Below are 17,364 nucleotides of genomic sequence, written 5' to 3'. Positions count from 1 at the left end.
ACATACCAAGTAAGAAAGACTGAGGGCCTCCCCAGGGGCGCAGTGGTTGAGCACAGTGCTGTGAAGCTGTCCGCAGCCTCTGCTCTCAGGTTCAATTCCCGGCTGGCCAGGGAGATTCCCACATGGCGTGGCAGACCTCTCCTGTATCGTCCACTGCTCCCCTCAGCAGTGTTTTCGGTCATCTGCCTGTTCTACTCCCCGCTCTGTCTCTGATGAATTCTCTCACTCTCCTGCACCTCTGGCCTGTACCCCAGCTCTTGTATAAATAAAAAAATAAATCTTTAAAAAAAAAGACTTTGACCTGCTAGAGAGTAGAAGGGAGGCAGAGAGGGCTGATAGACCCGCTGAGGGAAGGACAAGGCTCACTGATTTTAGATCATCACTGCCAGCTAATATGTGAAACACCGCCTGGCTAAAGAGGGGGGTCAACTTATTCCATATTCTTTTGGTCCTAAATGAGGACAAAGAGCTGAAAGTTACCTGGGGGGCAGATTTCAAGTCAACCTAAGAAATTATTTTATAACAATTAAAGCCATCAAAAGGGAGTGGGCTTTCTTATGAAGTAATGAGTTTCCCCACTGGAAGAGCATCTTTTAGGCAATGGTGGGGAAAAGTCCAGCATTAGCAATGCCCCACCAACAATTAAACTCTTCAGGGCTGTCCAAAGATTAACATTTTATCATTCTACTCCTGCTATAGGTCTATAAGGGGTTTTGTTTATTTTGAAGCTATTAGTGTTGATATTTTATCCAACCTCAGGATCAAAGTTCTCTCCCAAGATTTAAGGAACCTTCATTCCAGAGCTTGGTTGGCATTGGCCCTCTACCCAGGCTGTTCCTAGTATTTTAGACTTCAATATTCTAGGCTCAACTTTTGTCTTTTCAAAAGAATAATTTAATCTGTTGGGCCTATCTTTAAATCACTGTCTCCTCTCTCAACATGTGGGAGGTCCCACTTGTCTCCCCAAACCATCCATTCATTCCCAGAACTTTCTAGATCCTGCTTTCCTGCAGTTTAGTTGCTGTCCCTGGGAAGAGCTCAGTCCTTCTCCCTTCTGAACAGTCGCAGACAGAAATGACTTGGGGAGCCTCCCCCCGCAGGTCTGAGGGTCAGGGCGTAAGCTGCTCTGTTAGCCTCTCCCCTAACTTGCAGGTTGGAGTCGTTCAGTACGGAGAAGACGTGGTCCATGAATTCCACCTCAATGACTACAGGTCTGTAAAAGATGTTGTGGAAGCTGCCAGCCACATTGAGCAGAGAGGAGGAACAGAAACCCGGACTGCATTTGGCATCGAATTTGCTCGGTAAAAAAAGATAAATCTCAAATACTATTCTACTATACATTGTCATGTAACAAACTGCTGCAGAATTTAATGCCTTGAGACAATCATTTATGAGTCCCTCAAAATTCTGGGCACTGGCTGGGCTCAACTGGTCAGTTCTCTTGGGTTTTCTCATGTGGTTGAAGTCCCCTATAAATGGCTATCCCCAGAAGTTTCCACTGGACTGGCATCCCAAGTGGCATGCTCACATGATAGCAGTTGGTGTTGCTGTGGCTGGGAGTTTGGCAGGAGCCAGGCGACCTGAGCACCCACAGGCTTGGGTTTTTCACCACGTGGCAGCTGGGCTCTGAGTGGGAGTGTCCCAACGATGGGTTTCCCGAGAGACCCCAGTGGGAGCTGCCACACTGCACATTACTGTGCCTCAAATTCCCGGAATACAACTTCCGCCTCATTCCTCAAGTCAGCGAGGCCGGCCCAGACACAAGGGGTCAAGATTGTGTGTCTGTTTAGCGGGGAGGAATAGAAGGTCACATTACAGAAAAATATTTGGGATTAGGATGTTATTGCAGCCAACTTTGAAAATTCACTCTGCCACACAGACCCTATAAAAAGCCTGTCAGTTCTACGAGGGCAGAATCTTCTTGTAGCACATTTATCATCGATGGAGTGTGAAGAGCATAGTGAAATCTGCATGTGTGATGGTAGCGTGATGAGGTTGGCTCCTTAAATCACAGCAGAACTCACGCAGATGACTCTGTGCTGACCCCGCTGCTTGGAGCTTGGGGCTCACCCTCACTGACCAGTGGCTCTAAAGGTGACTCCCCACGTTCTTTCAGGCTGAGTCCTGCCTGGCCTGCTAAAAGTCCAGGCTGACTATGACAGAGGCATTTCCATTTTTAATATACAAATTGTACACTTACGAATATGAATTCTGCTTGTGCCCACAGACACCACAGTCCCTGTTACCTTATAATCCCCCCTCACAGAGGGCTAGTCAATGTGTTTAACAGAATTCCACAATATGCCAGCTATTTAATAGTAGCATGATTTCATGTGGTCAGAAGATTAAGTTTTTCCAACCTCATAATTAAGTTTACTGTTTCACTAACATATTTCTGTTTGCTGATAAAACGTGCTCAAGTTGTTTCTAAAAGGGCATTCCTCCAAGTCCTGATGTCTCTTACTCAGCCTCACAGAGAAGGGGCCATTTTGTGTTTTGCCATTATTGGGGTGAGCCCCTGAGACTCCCAGCAGGCTCTTGTGAAATGATTGAGGAGATGCCCCCCCCACCCCTACCCCACCCCCATGCCCTGTGCCTCCCCCCCCACCCCCAAGCTATGGCTTCCTCTGTGCACGGAGTCAGCTATGGCTGACTCCAGCACGCAGGGCAGCGCCCACTGCGTTGGTTTCATTTCACAGTCCACCAACCCCAGGTCCATTCCAAGTGTGTGACTCACCAGGTAATTTGAACTGTCCCTGACTCATGAGCATGCTGAGGTTTGCAGTCTGTAGCTCAGGTGCAGTTTGAAATCAGATCCTCTCTGCCTGCCAAGTTCTGGTCCTAAATTACAGCCAGAGCCTTTGAAGGAGAAAGGTTTCCTCTCCCCACTCAGTGATTCCTGACGTATCATCTCCTGTTAAAGGACAAAGATATGGGCCGTGAACTTCTTTTTTTTTTTAAAGATTTGTTTATTTATGCATAGAAGAACTGGGGTACAGGCCAGAGGTGGGGGGGCATAAGAGGAGTCACCAGAGACAGAGTGGGGAGCAGAACAGATGGACTGACTGAAATACACTGCTGAGGAGAGCAGTGGGCGAGACAGGAGAGGTCTACTGCACCATGTAGGTAGCTCCCTGGCTGGGGATCGAACTCGTGATGCAGTGGCTGCAGACTTCACAGTGCTGAGATTTAACTCCTTGTGCCACCAGGGAGGCCCCCAGGCAGTGAACTTCTATGGGGGGAAATGGAGCACAGTAAAGGCATCAGGCAGGTCATCGGCAGAGTAGTCAGGAAAGGCTTCACTGAGAGCTGCTATATGAGTAGGGTCTTCTAGGATAAGGGAGTTGTCCAAGCAGTTATCTGGAGCAGAGCTTCCTGCAGGGGGCAAAGGGGAAGCTCAGACCAAGACCCTAAAACATGAGTTTGCCTGGTTCCACCATCAACAAAGAGCCCAATGTGAGTGAATGGAGGGGAGCAAGTAGGAAATCGACTCAGTGGAATGACAGGGCCAGGTCAGGACCTGAGAGAAACAGGAGCCAGAGCAGGTTTTGAGCAGACAGGAGACATGAGGTGATCTGCTTTTCCACAGGATTCCCCTGGCTTCCAGGTTTATGGAACCTGTTGTGAGTATAAAGCTCTTGCTGCTCTAAAAGAATTTAAATGTGCTCTACAAGGGGACAAGTCCAAGCCTTTTATACAATACAAATCACAAACTACAATCTCGGGGCTCATGCCAATTTTCACCCTATTACAGACTCACACAGATAGTCATGCTATTCCACTCTGTGAGATACAATCCTGACATTTTTCTTGGTTCTAATGTGCAGCTGGGTGTTTGAACCACTAACGTAGCATTTGTAACAGTCTCCAGATCAGACACTGAACTCTCCTCCCAGACCACCCCCATCCTCTCTCCGCAACAGGGTCAGAACCCTCAAGGGTCTTGATTAAGTCACCTCCTAAAGACAATGTCTCCCCCCCACCCCACCCACCACCACTATACCTATTTGCATAGAGTTTGTTCCTGGGGTTGACTCTCCAGAAAGGTCATAAAAGCATCTAGAATCTCCTTTAAGGGGCTAGCAGAGTTCTTCTTCCACTGGGTTTGGTTTAAGCCCCCACATGTTGAGTGTACCACTCTTCAAGTCCACGGCTCATACTAAAATTGGAGAGCTTTTAGGAGCTGGCCCATCCTAGAACATCAGAGAGCTGCTAGAGAATGGCAGATGGGCTGTTTCTCTTGACTGGTAATTTGAAGATGCTCTGAACTAATTTATTCCAGGCTTTGTGAATTTCTCCACCTCGCAGTCATACACAGCAGCTCCTGAGCTTCCCATGTAACAGGAGGTACCACTGGCAGCCAAAGCTTTGGGGTCAGAGACAGCCTTAACCTGGCATTGGGGAGCTTGAGTTTGTGGCCAGGAGCTCAGAGCCTAAGGGTAATTCTTTATATCCTTATTGAAAAATTCTACCTGTTGGACCAGACTCTTGGCCGACTGTATCTGTACTTTTCAGAACCTCATGATCTGAAGGATGGCTGGCCACAGAGACACCAAGAGCCAATGATGGCCCAGGAGCCAGCTTTTGTGCTTCTTAGATGAACTGCCAGCTACAAGAGCCTGCCCACCACGTCGCGGGGCAGTGTGCCAATACCCTTCCACCCCAACACCCCCTACCCCCAGCCCCTGGCTGGATTGTCTAACAGGCAAGCCAAGCTCATGCTCTGAGCACTGAAAAAAAATTAAAAGTGAGAAAGGGAAATATTTGTCATAGAATTTGATATTTAATAGTTCCCCAAATAGAATCAAATTGTCCTCATGAGAAAAATCAGGATTTTGTCAGTTTCATGGACTAGTATTGTTTGGATGCTGAATTACTCCAGCCTGTCACCTTTTCAGTATTTAAGAAAGTGGTCCCCAACTCTATGTCCACTGAACTTCTGAAAAACACCGATGCCCAGGCCACACCTCGGAGATCCTGATTTCCTGAGCCAAGGTGGGGTGTGGGCAGTGCTTTCTTTCAACTCCCCAGATGATTCTAATGTACAGCTGGGTGTCAGAACCACTAACTTAGCATTTGTAAAGGTCTCAATCACATACTAAACTCTCCTCCCAGACCCACCCCATCCTCTCTCCACAAAAACAAGGTCAGGCTCCTAGATAGACTTTTTAAAGTCACTTTCTTTTTTTTAAAGATTTATTTTATTTATGCACACAAGAGCTGGGGTATAGGCCAGAGGTGGGGGGTATAGTGGGGGCTGGTGGTGAGAGGATTCATCAGGGACAGAGTGGGGAGCAGAACAGCCAGATCTACTAAAATACGCTGCTGAGGGGAGCAGCAGGTGAGACAGGAGAGGTCTGCTGTGCCATGTGGGTATCTCCCTGGCCAGGGATTGAACTCAGGCCACAGTGGCTGGCAATAGCTTGATATTGTTGATATTTTAACCCCTGAACCACCAGGGAGACCCTTTAAGGTCACTTTTTAAAGACAGGCAGATACCAGACACACCGGTGCCCACTACTGGGCAGTAGAATAGTTTCCACTCGGGTCTGAGGTCCCAATGCTTGTTGAATTGCCTGGTTTCTGGGGCTACCCCCTTCCACCTCCCTCATGTGCTCCTCCCCTGTGCTTGGATTCCAGCTCAGAGGCTTTCCAGAAGGGTGGTAGGAAAGGAGCCAAGAAAGTGATGATTGTCATCACAGATGGAGAGTCGCACGACAGCCCTGATCTGGAGAAGGTGATCCAGCAAAGCGAGAAGGACAACGTGACCAGATACGCAGTGGCCGTGAGTCTTGTCCCACCCCTCCTGCTCCCTCCCCCCACCACCTTCTAGAGGCTGGGTCAGCAAACCCGTACAGACTCCCAGAGGGCGTCATCTGGGCAGTGAGCAAGCTGCCAGGTCCTTGGATGGGCTGCTCCTGTTTTATTCACTCCTAAAGAGTAAGTGTAGAATCTGCCCTGCCCGGTGCTATCCACAGCAGTTGTGGGGGAGTCCTCCAGTGCCAGGGAGGTTCTGAATCCTCAGAAAACTTCAAACACCACCATTCTCCCAACCCCAGAACCCTGTCTTAGAACAGAGAGCTTATACAAGACAATCTGTTTCAAAATGCAAGTGGGTCTTCAGCCCAAGGCTGCCAAGACAGAGGCTCTTGTCCATCCCAGGGTGCCCAGATCAGGGGCAGAGGGGTGTATGAGGGAGTCTGCAGTAAGTCCGGGTTTGTTGTCCCTGCCCCTATTCCCTGGCAGGTCCTGGGCTACTACAACCGCAGGGGAATCAATCCAGAAACTTTTCTCAATGAAATCAAGTACATTGCCAGTGATCCCGATGACAAGCACTTCTTCAATGTCACTGACGAAGCGGCCCTGAAGGACATTGTCGATGCCCTGGGGGACAGGATCTTCAGCTTGGAAGGTAGAGGACACATTCCAAGACGGGATTCATGCTCCTGGGCTCACAGAGCAAAATCCAATCCCAAACAACGGAATGGCTTAGAAGGAGTCACCCTTTCTAATAAATGCCAACCCTTGAATGTTGCTCTGTGCTGGGCATGAGCTGTGACCTTCACCCACCGCCCCCAAAGATGGCTTTATCAATAGTCTTCTCCTTTGACCACTGAGGTAGCTGAAACCCAAAGGAGTGGCTTTCCCAAGCTCCCAAAGCTTCGGAGGGAGCTGGGTTTCACAGTGATATGAAAGTTCATGGAGACGTTAAATGAGGGTTGCCAGATTTAGCAAATATAAACTACAATATTTGTGGCAGGCATATACTAAAAAATTCTTCATTGTGTGTCTGAAATTCATATTGAACTGGGCGTCCTATTTTTGTCTGGCAACCCTGGTGTGAACCCAGCTGGGCCCGCCTCCAAAGCCTGAGACACTTAATCCCACCAAGAGCACTTCTGGCAGGGGATCCTCCCATGGCTCTCTCCTCTTGACTTAAGCTCCAGTTTGGACTTGCACGGATCTCACCTGGCCTGTGGATTGCTTTGAGGGGGCCCTTCCACTCACCTACACCCTGGATGCTTTGAGGGGGCCCTGTGGGGATTGTCGAAAGACAGAGAAGCTGTATCCCCAAATCTCAGAAACCTGCAGAGCACTAGAAATGATGAGCTGCTGACACACAAAAGAGGCAAAAACAGGCCTCCAAACTAGGATGAAAGATTAGAAAGTATGAACCTGCATTTGACACGCACACTAGAGCTTGAATACGCACATCAGTGCACTTCTCGAAATGGTCGTGAGGGGGGTGGTGGTGAGAACTTTGGCTCCAGGGACCTGCTCCAGGAGGCCCTGGGGGAGGCCCAGCAGGGGGGCAGGGAGGGCTCCATACACTCAGGGATCTCCCCTGAGGACCAATTTGATGTTTGGGAACCATCCAGAGGCATCTGGAACTAAATCCAGTGACTATCAGGGATGAACATAGTGGGAAAGTCCACTTGCTGCCAAGAATGTAGGCTTTCTTCCCCCACGCTTCTCTCCCCCTGATTGCGAAGGTCTTGCAGCACACATGCCCTATCACTCGCCCCAGGCCCTGCTCAGCAGTGAGTGGACGGCTAACGACAAGCCCACGGGCTCCTGGGAGAGGTGTGGCGTCTCCCCAGGCAGCTGCGGCCGGGAGCGGGGTGGGGGCAGCAGGGGCTGATGCGCTGTGGGGCCCAGGTGCAGGACACACGGGGCGCTGGGGCGTGAGCGGCAGTTGTGCCTGTGGCTAAGCAGGCAAGCCTGGAACTGATATCCTTCCTTCCCTCTCTTTTAGGCACCAACAAGAACGAAACCTCCTTCGGGCTGGAGATGTCACAGACGGGCTTCTCCTCCCACGTGGTGGAGGTCAGTGCCTGTCAGAGTCGCCCTCCCACGCGCTCCCTCTTCCAGCCCTCTCGGCCATCTTCCTGCCTCTCCTGGGCTGCCTCAGCCCCACTTTCTTTCTTGCAGGCTCTCTGCCTCCCATCTTCTGAGGCTGACAATGGCTGACAATGGCTGAGGCTGACAGCTAGAAGTTGTCTCAAGCCCTTTACCCAGGGAATGAGCAATATATCACAAAGCCACCCTCCCTGGGCCGGGATTCCGAGGGGGGCGTTTCTCCCCAGGACCAAAGACACGTTCAGTTCCCACAGCCTTGGGCACACACGAGGACAGCTTGGCAAAAGCAACTGCACACACCCTGATAATGCAGGTGCTTCCGATGTGGCCAGCAGTATATGGGCACAGCTATGCACCAACGGTGGGAGGGTGTCCAGATGTGCCAGATGTGTTCCGGCATGGGGCCCATGTGCGCTCCCTCTCTGTGGAAGCAGCATCAGATTGCAACAGTCCCCAGTGTGTGTGTGGTGTCACAAGCAGCAGGTCGCTGTCCCTCACTCCTCCTGGTACCAGTTCAGAAGATGGGGCTGAAACCTCACCAGGTGCCAGAGGGGCGGAGAGTTGAAGCTTCTACAAACTATATAAAGGGTAGAACCCTGTGTGGGAGCACCATAGGCAGAGAGCCCACTTGTGTTAGGATAGCAACAGTGCCATGAGCACTGGCCCCCTGGGCACACTTTAGACAGACAGACATCCTAATGTGTTTGTTCTACCCAGGCTGGAACCTGGCAGCATACTTGTGCCTCCTACTTTGCCAGAAAGTCCTATGAGTCCATCCTACACATAGATCACTTTCATTATCCTGATGAATTCTCCCAACTCCCCCGTGAAGAAGTCGGGCACAGAGAGAGGCAAGAGCACCAGTTTGCACAGGTCAGGCAGGGAGGCACAGTCTCTAGAAGCACTGGCCCCCATCTCCTGGCTCTTGGATCAGGATTTATTAGAATATACAACAAGGTATTCAAGTTAATTGAATGCTACAAGCATTGTCAAATACAATTAAGGTACCAATGGGTACCAAAGGATCTGGAAATTACTTTTGCCACTAGGAATCAACAAGCAAACTTCAGCTCTGAAAGCAGAAAGACACTGTAGATCCCTCCAAGGTAAATTGTACAGCTTCAGGAGGCTGCCCGTGCACAGAGTCTCTGTGAAGACCCCCGGCATGGGGAGCCCCATGCACCCAGTGCTAACCAAGGCAGCGTGTGTCGGGGTCATACAGGAGAGGCCCAAGCTGGGGAAAGGTCCTTAGGGGAGTCTCTGGGGTGGCAGTCATGGCAGACTCCTGAATGACAAGGATTCCCTTAGCTTTGGGTGACCACGAGCAGAGGGAATTGTGTGCACACCACTGGGAGGAATCAGAACCCCTTGGGGCCAGCTCTGATTTCCCAGCAGTAGAAAGAAGGAAGGTCCCACATCTCCTTCATTCATTCTATAATCATGTTTTGAGCATCTCCCCTTGTGTCAGGCCCTGGGGATATATAAATAGGTGGAGATCAAGGTAACATTTCAGCTGACAATGGCTCTTAGTCTAGTTCAGAAGACTTAAATAATAATTCCCTCTTCTGCTTCGAGTGCAGCCATCTATGTATTCCCAGGAGCCAGGGAACTTAAAGAGAAAAGGAGGCTAAGACGAGCTTCAGGGATTCAGGGACACCTGAGTGGACTTTAAAAATGGCCCAACCAGTAAGAGGTGTCCTTATAGGGGCAACTGAGTCCCCCTGTTGCAGGGAGAGACCAAGAACTCAAACCCTAGCTTGCTATTTAGGTCAAGGTCACCTGCAGTTTCTTCCACAAACCACATACTTTACTGTGTCCCTAGTTGGAGAGACCAGGGTGCCTCTTCCCATCCTATACAGACCCCAGTATTCCTATAACCCCCTTGTTTTCAGGGGACAGTCACCTGGAAGTTTGTATCTACTAGGATTTGTCAAAAGATGATGACTACGTTTGAATCTGAGACTCTTTAATATTTATTTATTTTTTTAATTAATAAATTTTATTTTTATATTCCCCATACAATTGCAATCCCCCCATTCTGACCCCAATCCCTCCCCTCCCGCCCCCCACCCCCCAAAAAGTGTCTCTGGTTCATAGTTTTTGTTGATTTTGATTTTCACTTTCTTAAAGTTATTCATTTTCCTGGTCCCTTATTTAAGTTTTCTAGATTCCTGCTATGAGTGAGACCATCTGGTATTTTTCTTTTTCTTTTTGGGCTTATTTCGCTGAGCATGATCCCTTCCAGCGCCATCCATGTTGCTGCAAATTGCATGTGTTTATCTTTTTTGAATGCTGAGTAATATTCCATGGTATATATGTACCACATCTTCTTGATCCAGTCATCTATTTTTGGGCATTTGGGCTGTTTCCAAAGCTTAGCTATTGTAAACAGTGCTGCTATAAACATAGGGGTGCAGGTGTTCTTTGGAATTGATGTTTCTGTGTCCTTTGGGTAAATACCTAGGAGTGGAATTGCTGGATCATATGGAAGCTCTATGTTTAGTAGGTCCAGAAATCTCCACACAGCTCTCCACAGTGGTTGGACCAGTTTGCACTCCCACCAACAGTGCAGGAGAGTTCCTTTTTCTCCACACCCTCGCCAACATTTGTTGTTGCTAGTTTTTTTAATATGTGCCATTCTCACTGGTGTGAGATGGTATCTCATGGTAGTTTTGATTTGCATTTCCCTGATTGCAAGTGATGTTGAACATTTTTTCATATGCCTGTTGGCCATTCGCATTTCCTCTTCAGAGAAGTTTCTTTTTAGCTCCTCTGTCCATTTTTTGACTGGATTATTTTCTTTGTTGTTGTTGGAGACTCTTTAATATTTAAAAAGCCTTCCAAACCCCAGGGAATGGTGCAGTGACAGTGGGCTGTCTCGCACCATGACTGAATGTTGGGTTGCTATTTTAGCACACAGAGGCTTTTCTTTTTTTTCTTTTTTTTCTTTTTTTTTAGATTTATTTACTTATTTATACAAGCACTGGGTACAGTCAGAAGCGCGGGAGGGTGAGAGAATTCACCAGAGCCAGAGCGGGGAGCAGAGCAGGCAGAGGGACCGAAGTACACTGCTGAGGGGAGCAGCGGGCAGCAGGAGAGGTCTGCGCGCCATGTGGGACCCTCACCAGGTGGCCAGGGATCAAACCGGCGCTGCAGAGGCTGCGGGCAGCTTCGCAACCCAGCACTCAAACACTGCGCCACCGGGGAGGCCCACACAGAGGCTTTTCAATGCCCACCTCCGATGCCATCATAACGGCTGTAGCCATCCTTCCTGGGAATCCAGCTCTGAACTTGTCAGGGTCGTTCAGTCCTCTGAGGTCAGGGGCAGGGGGTCTAACCTTAACGTTGCTAGATCTTAGCGCAGGTCATGAGCCCGAGGGACTCCATCTCCTGGGCAAGGTCCCGGCTCTACCCCCAGCGCAAGTGCTCCAGAGACTACTGTTTCCTGCAAATGTGCTGGAGGAGACTTCAGCTTCCCTGGGTCTGTTTAGCTATGAAAGAAGGAAAGGTCCCTGCTCCTGAGGGAGGAATGTTCTCAAATGGCAGAGGAGAGGCCCAGCTCCTCTCCTGCTCTGCTGCTTTCTCATCTGGCAAGGCAACCAGGCTTCAAGTTAGGAAGGGTGAAAGCAACTAAAGGAAGAAGAGACAGAGCCCAGGGCAGGGGAGGAGATGCCGAGACATCACCAGGCCAACCAAAGACCCAAGGCCCCAGGCTGCAGGTACTGCTTCCCAGATGGATGCTTGATTGGGTCAGATCCACTAGGGAAATGTAGGGAGCTGGAGCCATTCCAGGAAACTCTATTCCTGATTTGCAAAAAAAAAAAAAAAAAAGGGGGGGGGCGGGGGAGAGAGAGAGAGATACCATAGAAATTACCATTAGGAAAATAAGCTGTAGATCCCTGGTCACATTCTAGAATGTATTTTCAGCCAATGCTTCCATTAACGATTAGAGAAATGAATGCAAAGTTCACTAAGAGCTGGAATGGCCTCTGTAGTCCTAGCTGACTCCTGAGGTGGTGAGCTCCCTGTCAAGCTGGGTAATCAGGAAGAAGCTGCAGGAATCTGCTAGAAATCTTGCAGAAGAGACCCATATCTCCTAGGGGAGAATGGACTCTACGAGGTCACGAGGGGAAGGTGTGGAGGAAGGAGGAGGACTATAAATAATAGATGCCGTTGGTGACGGATGGAGGTGCTGGGCAGCCCCTCCTGCATGAGGGCTCAGTGGGCAGAATGGCACATGGACCCTCCTACACTGCAATTCATAAATCTCCCCGGAGCTGAGTTTATTAAAGGAAGCAGTTTTATGGGATGAATCTTGTCTACACAAAATCCTTGGTGACTCACCCAAGATAGGAAGAGATCATTTTTCCTTCAACCTCCATGTGACGATGGGGAGGACCAGCCTTCAGTTACATTAGAAGCAGATCAAGAGCAGGAGCTTCCTACCTCCCAGACGCGCCACCCCAGTCTCCCTCCTGCCCTTCCCCAGGGCCCTCCTGGACTCGTGGACTGGACAGCTAAGGTTCTTAGCAGTTGAGTCCTCAGAGCTGCAATCTTCCCTAAGAGTTTACATCTAGTTTTGCATATCTAAGTGAATCAAAAATGAAGAAACTAATCTACAATGGTGAAAGGTGGGGTTGGTACCTAGACTCTAAACCCCTCCTGCGCTCCCCATAATGCTAAATGTTGAACAACTGTAGCTACCAGTTAGGGCAGGCCGTCAGGGCTGTCCCAGGGCCGCAGCCCATGAGGTCAGGACGTGGTAGCCAAGGTCTACTGGCTCGCTAGCCTGGATTATTTGCAAATTGACTCCTGGTGGCAAAATCATTCCCAGTTCATTTGGGTCCCCCTAAGCCCTGCCCGTTGTCTTCGGCTGTGCCCTGGTGCCCAGCGCCCTCTCCTGGGCCTCATTCCCAGGACCTCTGAGCCCTGCAATCTGGAATGCAATCTAATTTGGTGAACCCCTTACCCTTCCCCACTCTCCTCCCTGCCCCCCAACCCCCACCCCCCACTCCCCCATCCCACCTCACCCCACCCCACCCCGGCCCCCAGCTGCCAGAGCTGCCTGCAGTGAGGGCTCCTCTCCATGGAAAGTTTGAGAGGCCATTTCTGGGTCTTTCCCTCCTAAACCTCCTGCTCTCATCCCTTCTTCAGGCTCACTTTGAGCTTGAAAACAAGTCTTCTAGGGATAAAATCCAAGCAACTAGTTAGGAAAGCACAACCTTCCCGCTTAGTGATGTGTTTGCCTTAGAAGGGGTTCTGGGGAACAGAACCCTGCCCACCCCCGGGCAGTCACGCTGACAATGGACACTCGGGCAGAGGGAGCCGTGGGGAGCTTGGAGGAGGAGGATAGCTCAGCGCCCTCTAGGGCCTCCACCAGGGCACAGGGCCACTGCAGCCACCCCCACCTGCCGCCACCGCTCTGCCTCTCCCATGCCGAGAAGAGGGGCTGGCATCTGGGTGCTAACTCCCCTACTGCCGGGCAAGAGGAAAGCGCTGCCTGGCTGTATGGCATCAGACAAGTCACGTAACCTCAGTCCTTGAGTAGATGTCTGAAAAATATTTGTGGAAGTGAATCTTGAGGCTTGGAACTGAAAGTGTTCATTGTGAGACTTACTGATAAACCAAATAAGGTTTTCTTAGAATCCTCTCCTAATCCAGGGTGTGCCCGCCCTCTCCCTGGACAGCCCGTCCTGGGGGTGTCCGTAGGCGTCCCTTGCCTCCATGAGGGCACTTCTCATGGGCTGTGTCAACTCATCTGTAGCACCTGCTGGACTGTTAGATTTGATTTGTCTTTGATTCCCGCCTCCCTTGGAGCGCTTGATGGGGGAATTAATGAATGAGAAGAGCTGCTATGGGCCTGGTATGTATTGGTTGGCAAGTGCCATGCTAAGAATTAAAAATGCTAATTCTCAGTTACAGCTGAGGAACATGAGACTGAGTGGGGGGGTGTCACGTGCCCATGATCACACAGCTAGAAGCACTGGAGCAGGAATTAGAACTCAGGAATGTCTGACCGGAGTTCGTGCCATAACCATCAGGCCATGGAGTCTCAACCTTGGCCCCACCAATGTTGAGGTGGGATGGTCCTTGGCTATTCACATCAGTGTCAGCAGCATCCTGGCCTCCACCCACCAGATGCCACAGCAGCCCCATGCCACCCCCAGCTATGACAACCTAAACTGCTTCCAGGCATTGCCAAATATTGCCTGGGGGCTCGCCCTCCCCTACTTGGTAACCACTGCCCTGGAATGCTTCCAGGATGTGACCCGACTTGGGACTTGGACTGGATAGAACATGGAATTTGGGGAGACATGGTCCCTGCCTGGCCCAGGAGCATTCAGCTAGGCAAGACAGCTGCAGAGGCCAGGCGGGAGGGCAGTTAAGAGCTGAGCTGGCAGGATCTGACTGTGCGTGCTGGAATCCAGTGAATGTGGGTACAGGTAGTCCTCAGGGAGGGTCTTGGACCTTCTAAGGACTGCCAAGCTTGCATCTTCATTTCTGCACAGAGCAGCAGAGAGTCATCTTCCCAGGGCCCCCCAGGCACTCTCTGATAATATTGCCTGGGGAACCATATGGCCCCTCCAGAAAGAGGCTACAAATCACGGATCTGGTACCAGCTTGGAGGGTGGGTTGCCACTCCTCCCCAGAGTGCTCTGCTCTCCATCTTCCAGCTGGGCCTGCACGCCTGGATTCCTCTGTTAAGACTTTGGCCCTTTCTGCAGCCCCACCCTTCCAGATTTTTTTTTTCAAAACTCAAAATGCCTGGGCTCCCCCACCTGGGAAAAGATTGCAATACACTGAGGTTTGTTTTTGCTTTATATCTGTGGGGAGAGGGTATGCTTTGCTTACTCTCTGGGCCCACAGTGCAGCCTGTCCTCAGTGGGGCTTTCCCTGGATCCCAACAGACCCTCTAAGGAAAGGGCCTCCACTGAGGGCCTGGGCCTGCCACCACACTCCCAGGGTGAAAGGACACCATGTGCCATTGCCCAGCCTAGTGCTGCCAAGTCCAGAGGCCCCCATGCAGTTGCCACACCCCACATATGGGGAGTCTCAGCCTCCCCTACTGAACCCAGGCCCCTGGGTAGAGGAGCCCCTCTCCGTATATCACAGAAGCGTCAAGTCATCTGCAAAGCCAGAAATTCTTTAGAGGAACATTCCGTGAAGCCAAAAAGCCTGGTCTGCAGTTACAAACTTGAACTCAGCAGGCAGAGAGAGGGAGGGAAGGAAGAGAGAGAGGCAAAGCCCAGACATTACCCTCCTCCTACGGGGGTGCTCAGACAGAAAATCAAAACACAGTCCAGACTTCCAGGAAGCGGAGGGCATTTTCCTCTACCGAGACCGCCCCCCAGCCCTGCCTCTGACTTACTGGGTGTCCTTGGGCAGTCACTTTCCCTCTCTGAACCTTGAACGCTCGTTTGTCAAGCGCAGATAATGAACTTCTGCCCCCCTGGATGAGAAAGTGTTCCGCAGAGCATGGAGCACACCCCAAGTGTGAGGAATGTTGGTGGTGAGTTTGTGGCCAGTGAGTCTGAGGCCTTGGCCCTGATCCTGCCCCTGCAGATTGTCAGACTCTGCCAGGCTGAGGCTCACAGAGTAGGAGGAAGAAAGCTAATTAGGAAGTGCTACGTTCACACGACCAGGCACAGCAGACTCTCCCAAGACCAGCTTATTTATAGTCAGAAAAACATTCCATCTGAACAGTCAGTTCTGTCACTAGAATATAAGGATTTCTTTTACCCTTTGATAAGATCAACTTTATTCTTCAAAGTGATACCTTTGGAATGAGAAAAGGAAGCTCACAATTATTGCCACCGAGGAAGCAGTGCATGGTGACCCTGCCTGTGTCTTTATTTATGCTCTGATTGTCCCAAGACCAGAATCACATTTTCTCTACTGGCACCGCTGATTTGAGGGTGAGGAGAAATTGAGTGCCTTGGGCCCCAAGTGGTGGGAGAACTTCAAATCCTGCCAATCAGCCTGGCTCCGGGTGTTGGCCGCCACAGAAGTGGTCCTGGCTTGCTTGTTCAGCCTCATCTCTGCCACTCTGCAGGTCTCCATCAATGCTCAGGCCACATCAAACATTTTCAGTTCTTGAAACTAAAGGTTGCAGCCTCTCTTCAGCCTCAGGATCTTTGCACATTCTGTCCTCCTCCACTCCATCTCTTCTAATGTCTAACCCTCATCTTTCAGGTGTCTGGATAAGTAAGCAGCACTTACTCAAAAAAGTTCCTGACTCTCATCTCAATTATTTTTTTTAAGATTTATTTATTTATGCATACAAAAGCTGGGGTACAGGCCAAAGATGAATGGGGTGAGAGGATTCACCAGAGACAGGGCACGGAGCAGAACAGGCAGATTGAATTCAGTGCTGAGGGGAGCAGTGGGTGAGACAGCAGCGGCCTCCTGCGCCATGTGGGCCACCTCCCTGGCCAGGGATCGAACTCGTTTTGCAGAGGCTGCGGATAGCTTCTAATTGCTGCATCTTAACCCCTTGCGCCACCAGGGAGGTCCCGTCATTTCAATTTAAATTAAACCTCACTGTGGCATTTTGAACATCCTTCACATTTATCATAATTTGAACTTGTTAGTACTTTCAGTACTTGTTAGTACTTGTTAGTACTTTTGAGCTGTGTGAGGGCAGGGACTATGTTCCCAGACCCCAGCAAGTGTCAAAGTAGACAGTGAATTTTTACTCAAGAAATTAAGAAGTAGGAAGCAATTCAGATGCTGCACAGGAATGTGGAAGAGATCACGTGCAGGGCACAGCTTGAAGGGGTGTCAGAAGGAAGGGTTAGCCACAAGAGATTTTGAAGGCCAAAGAAGAGTAGAAGGTTAGGCCTGGCTTGGATTTTGCTTCTAGAAACTTCCTTCTTTCCATCTTGGGGATCAGCTCGACCCATTTTGTGCTAAGGACGAAATGGGGCAAGAAGATCCTTAGCTCATTCAAAAGCCAAAAATCCTGGCTGAGAGAGAGGTAATTAAATAACGCACCCAGGAGAAGGCCCTGGAGGGGGTGGCAGATGCTTCAAGAGCACAGGATCTGGGGCTGCTTCCTGGTGGGGGCATGAGCTGATGTGTGTCCCCTCCCCAATGTCAGGACGGGATTCTGCTGGGAGCTGTCGGTGCCTATGACTGGAATGGAGCTGTGCTAAAGGAGACCAGCAGCGGGAAGGTCATTCCTCTCCGAGAGTCCTACCTGAAAGAATTCCCCGAGGAGCTCAAGAATCACGGGGCCTACCTGGGTATAAGTCAGAGCTGGGGTGTGGGGAGGTGGCTGTTGGAGGGCCAGGAAGGGACCCAGGAGAGGCAGCACCCCTAGGAGGCCAGAGGCCCATCTGTGCACATTCTGTGCTGATTCATGCAGGGGCCAGGGCCGGGGTCATTGGCTCTCCCCCCGACCCCGCACACCCAGCCCCCTGCCCTGCATGCAATGGGCTCAGTGCGTAGTAGGGAACAGCGTGAATGGGGAGGGGTGGCATGTGGGTCAGCTGTAGTGGGAGG

The 17,364-nt window shown here is 50.5% G+C and overlaps 1 protein-coding gene across 1 annotated transcript in view; it reads left to right on the top strand.

Moving 5' to 3' along the window:
• ITGA11 (integrin subunit alpha 11) overlaps positions 1–17,364 on the top strand; it is a 113,430-nt gene that overhangs the window by 63,347 nt on the left and 32,719 nt on the right. Inside the window, exons 7-11 of the mRNA XM_037502795.2 lie at positions 1,153–1,301; positions 5,641–5,785; positions 6,247–6,412; positions 7,757–7,827; positions 16,961–17,105. Coding sequence (XP_037358692.2) covers positions 1,153–1,301; positions 5,641–5,785; positions 6,247–6,412; positions 7,757–7,827; positions 16,961–17,105 — 676 coding nt within the window. The remainder of the gene's footprint in view (positions 1–1,152; positions 1,302–5,640; positions 5,786–6,246; positions 6,413–7,756; positions 7,828–16,960; positions 17,106–17,364) is intronic.

Source organism: Talpa occidentalis, unplaced genomic scaffold (genome assembly GCF_014898055.3).
Source record: "Talpa occidentalis isolate TD23 unplaced genomic scaffold, MPIMG_talOcc4v2.1 talOcc4.11, whole genome shotgun sequence".
NCBI classification, from domain to species: Eukaryota; Metazoa; Chordata; class Mammalia; order Eulipotyphla; family Talpidae; genus Talpa; species Talpa occidentalis.
Note: the sequence above shows the minus strand (reverse complement) of the source record. Positions and strands in the feature narration are given on the sequence as shown.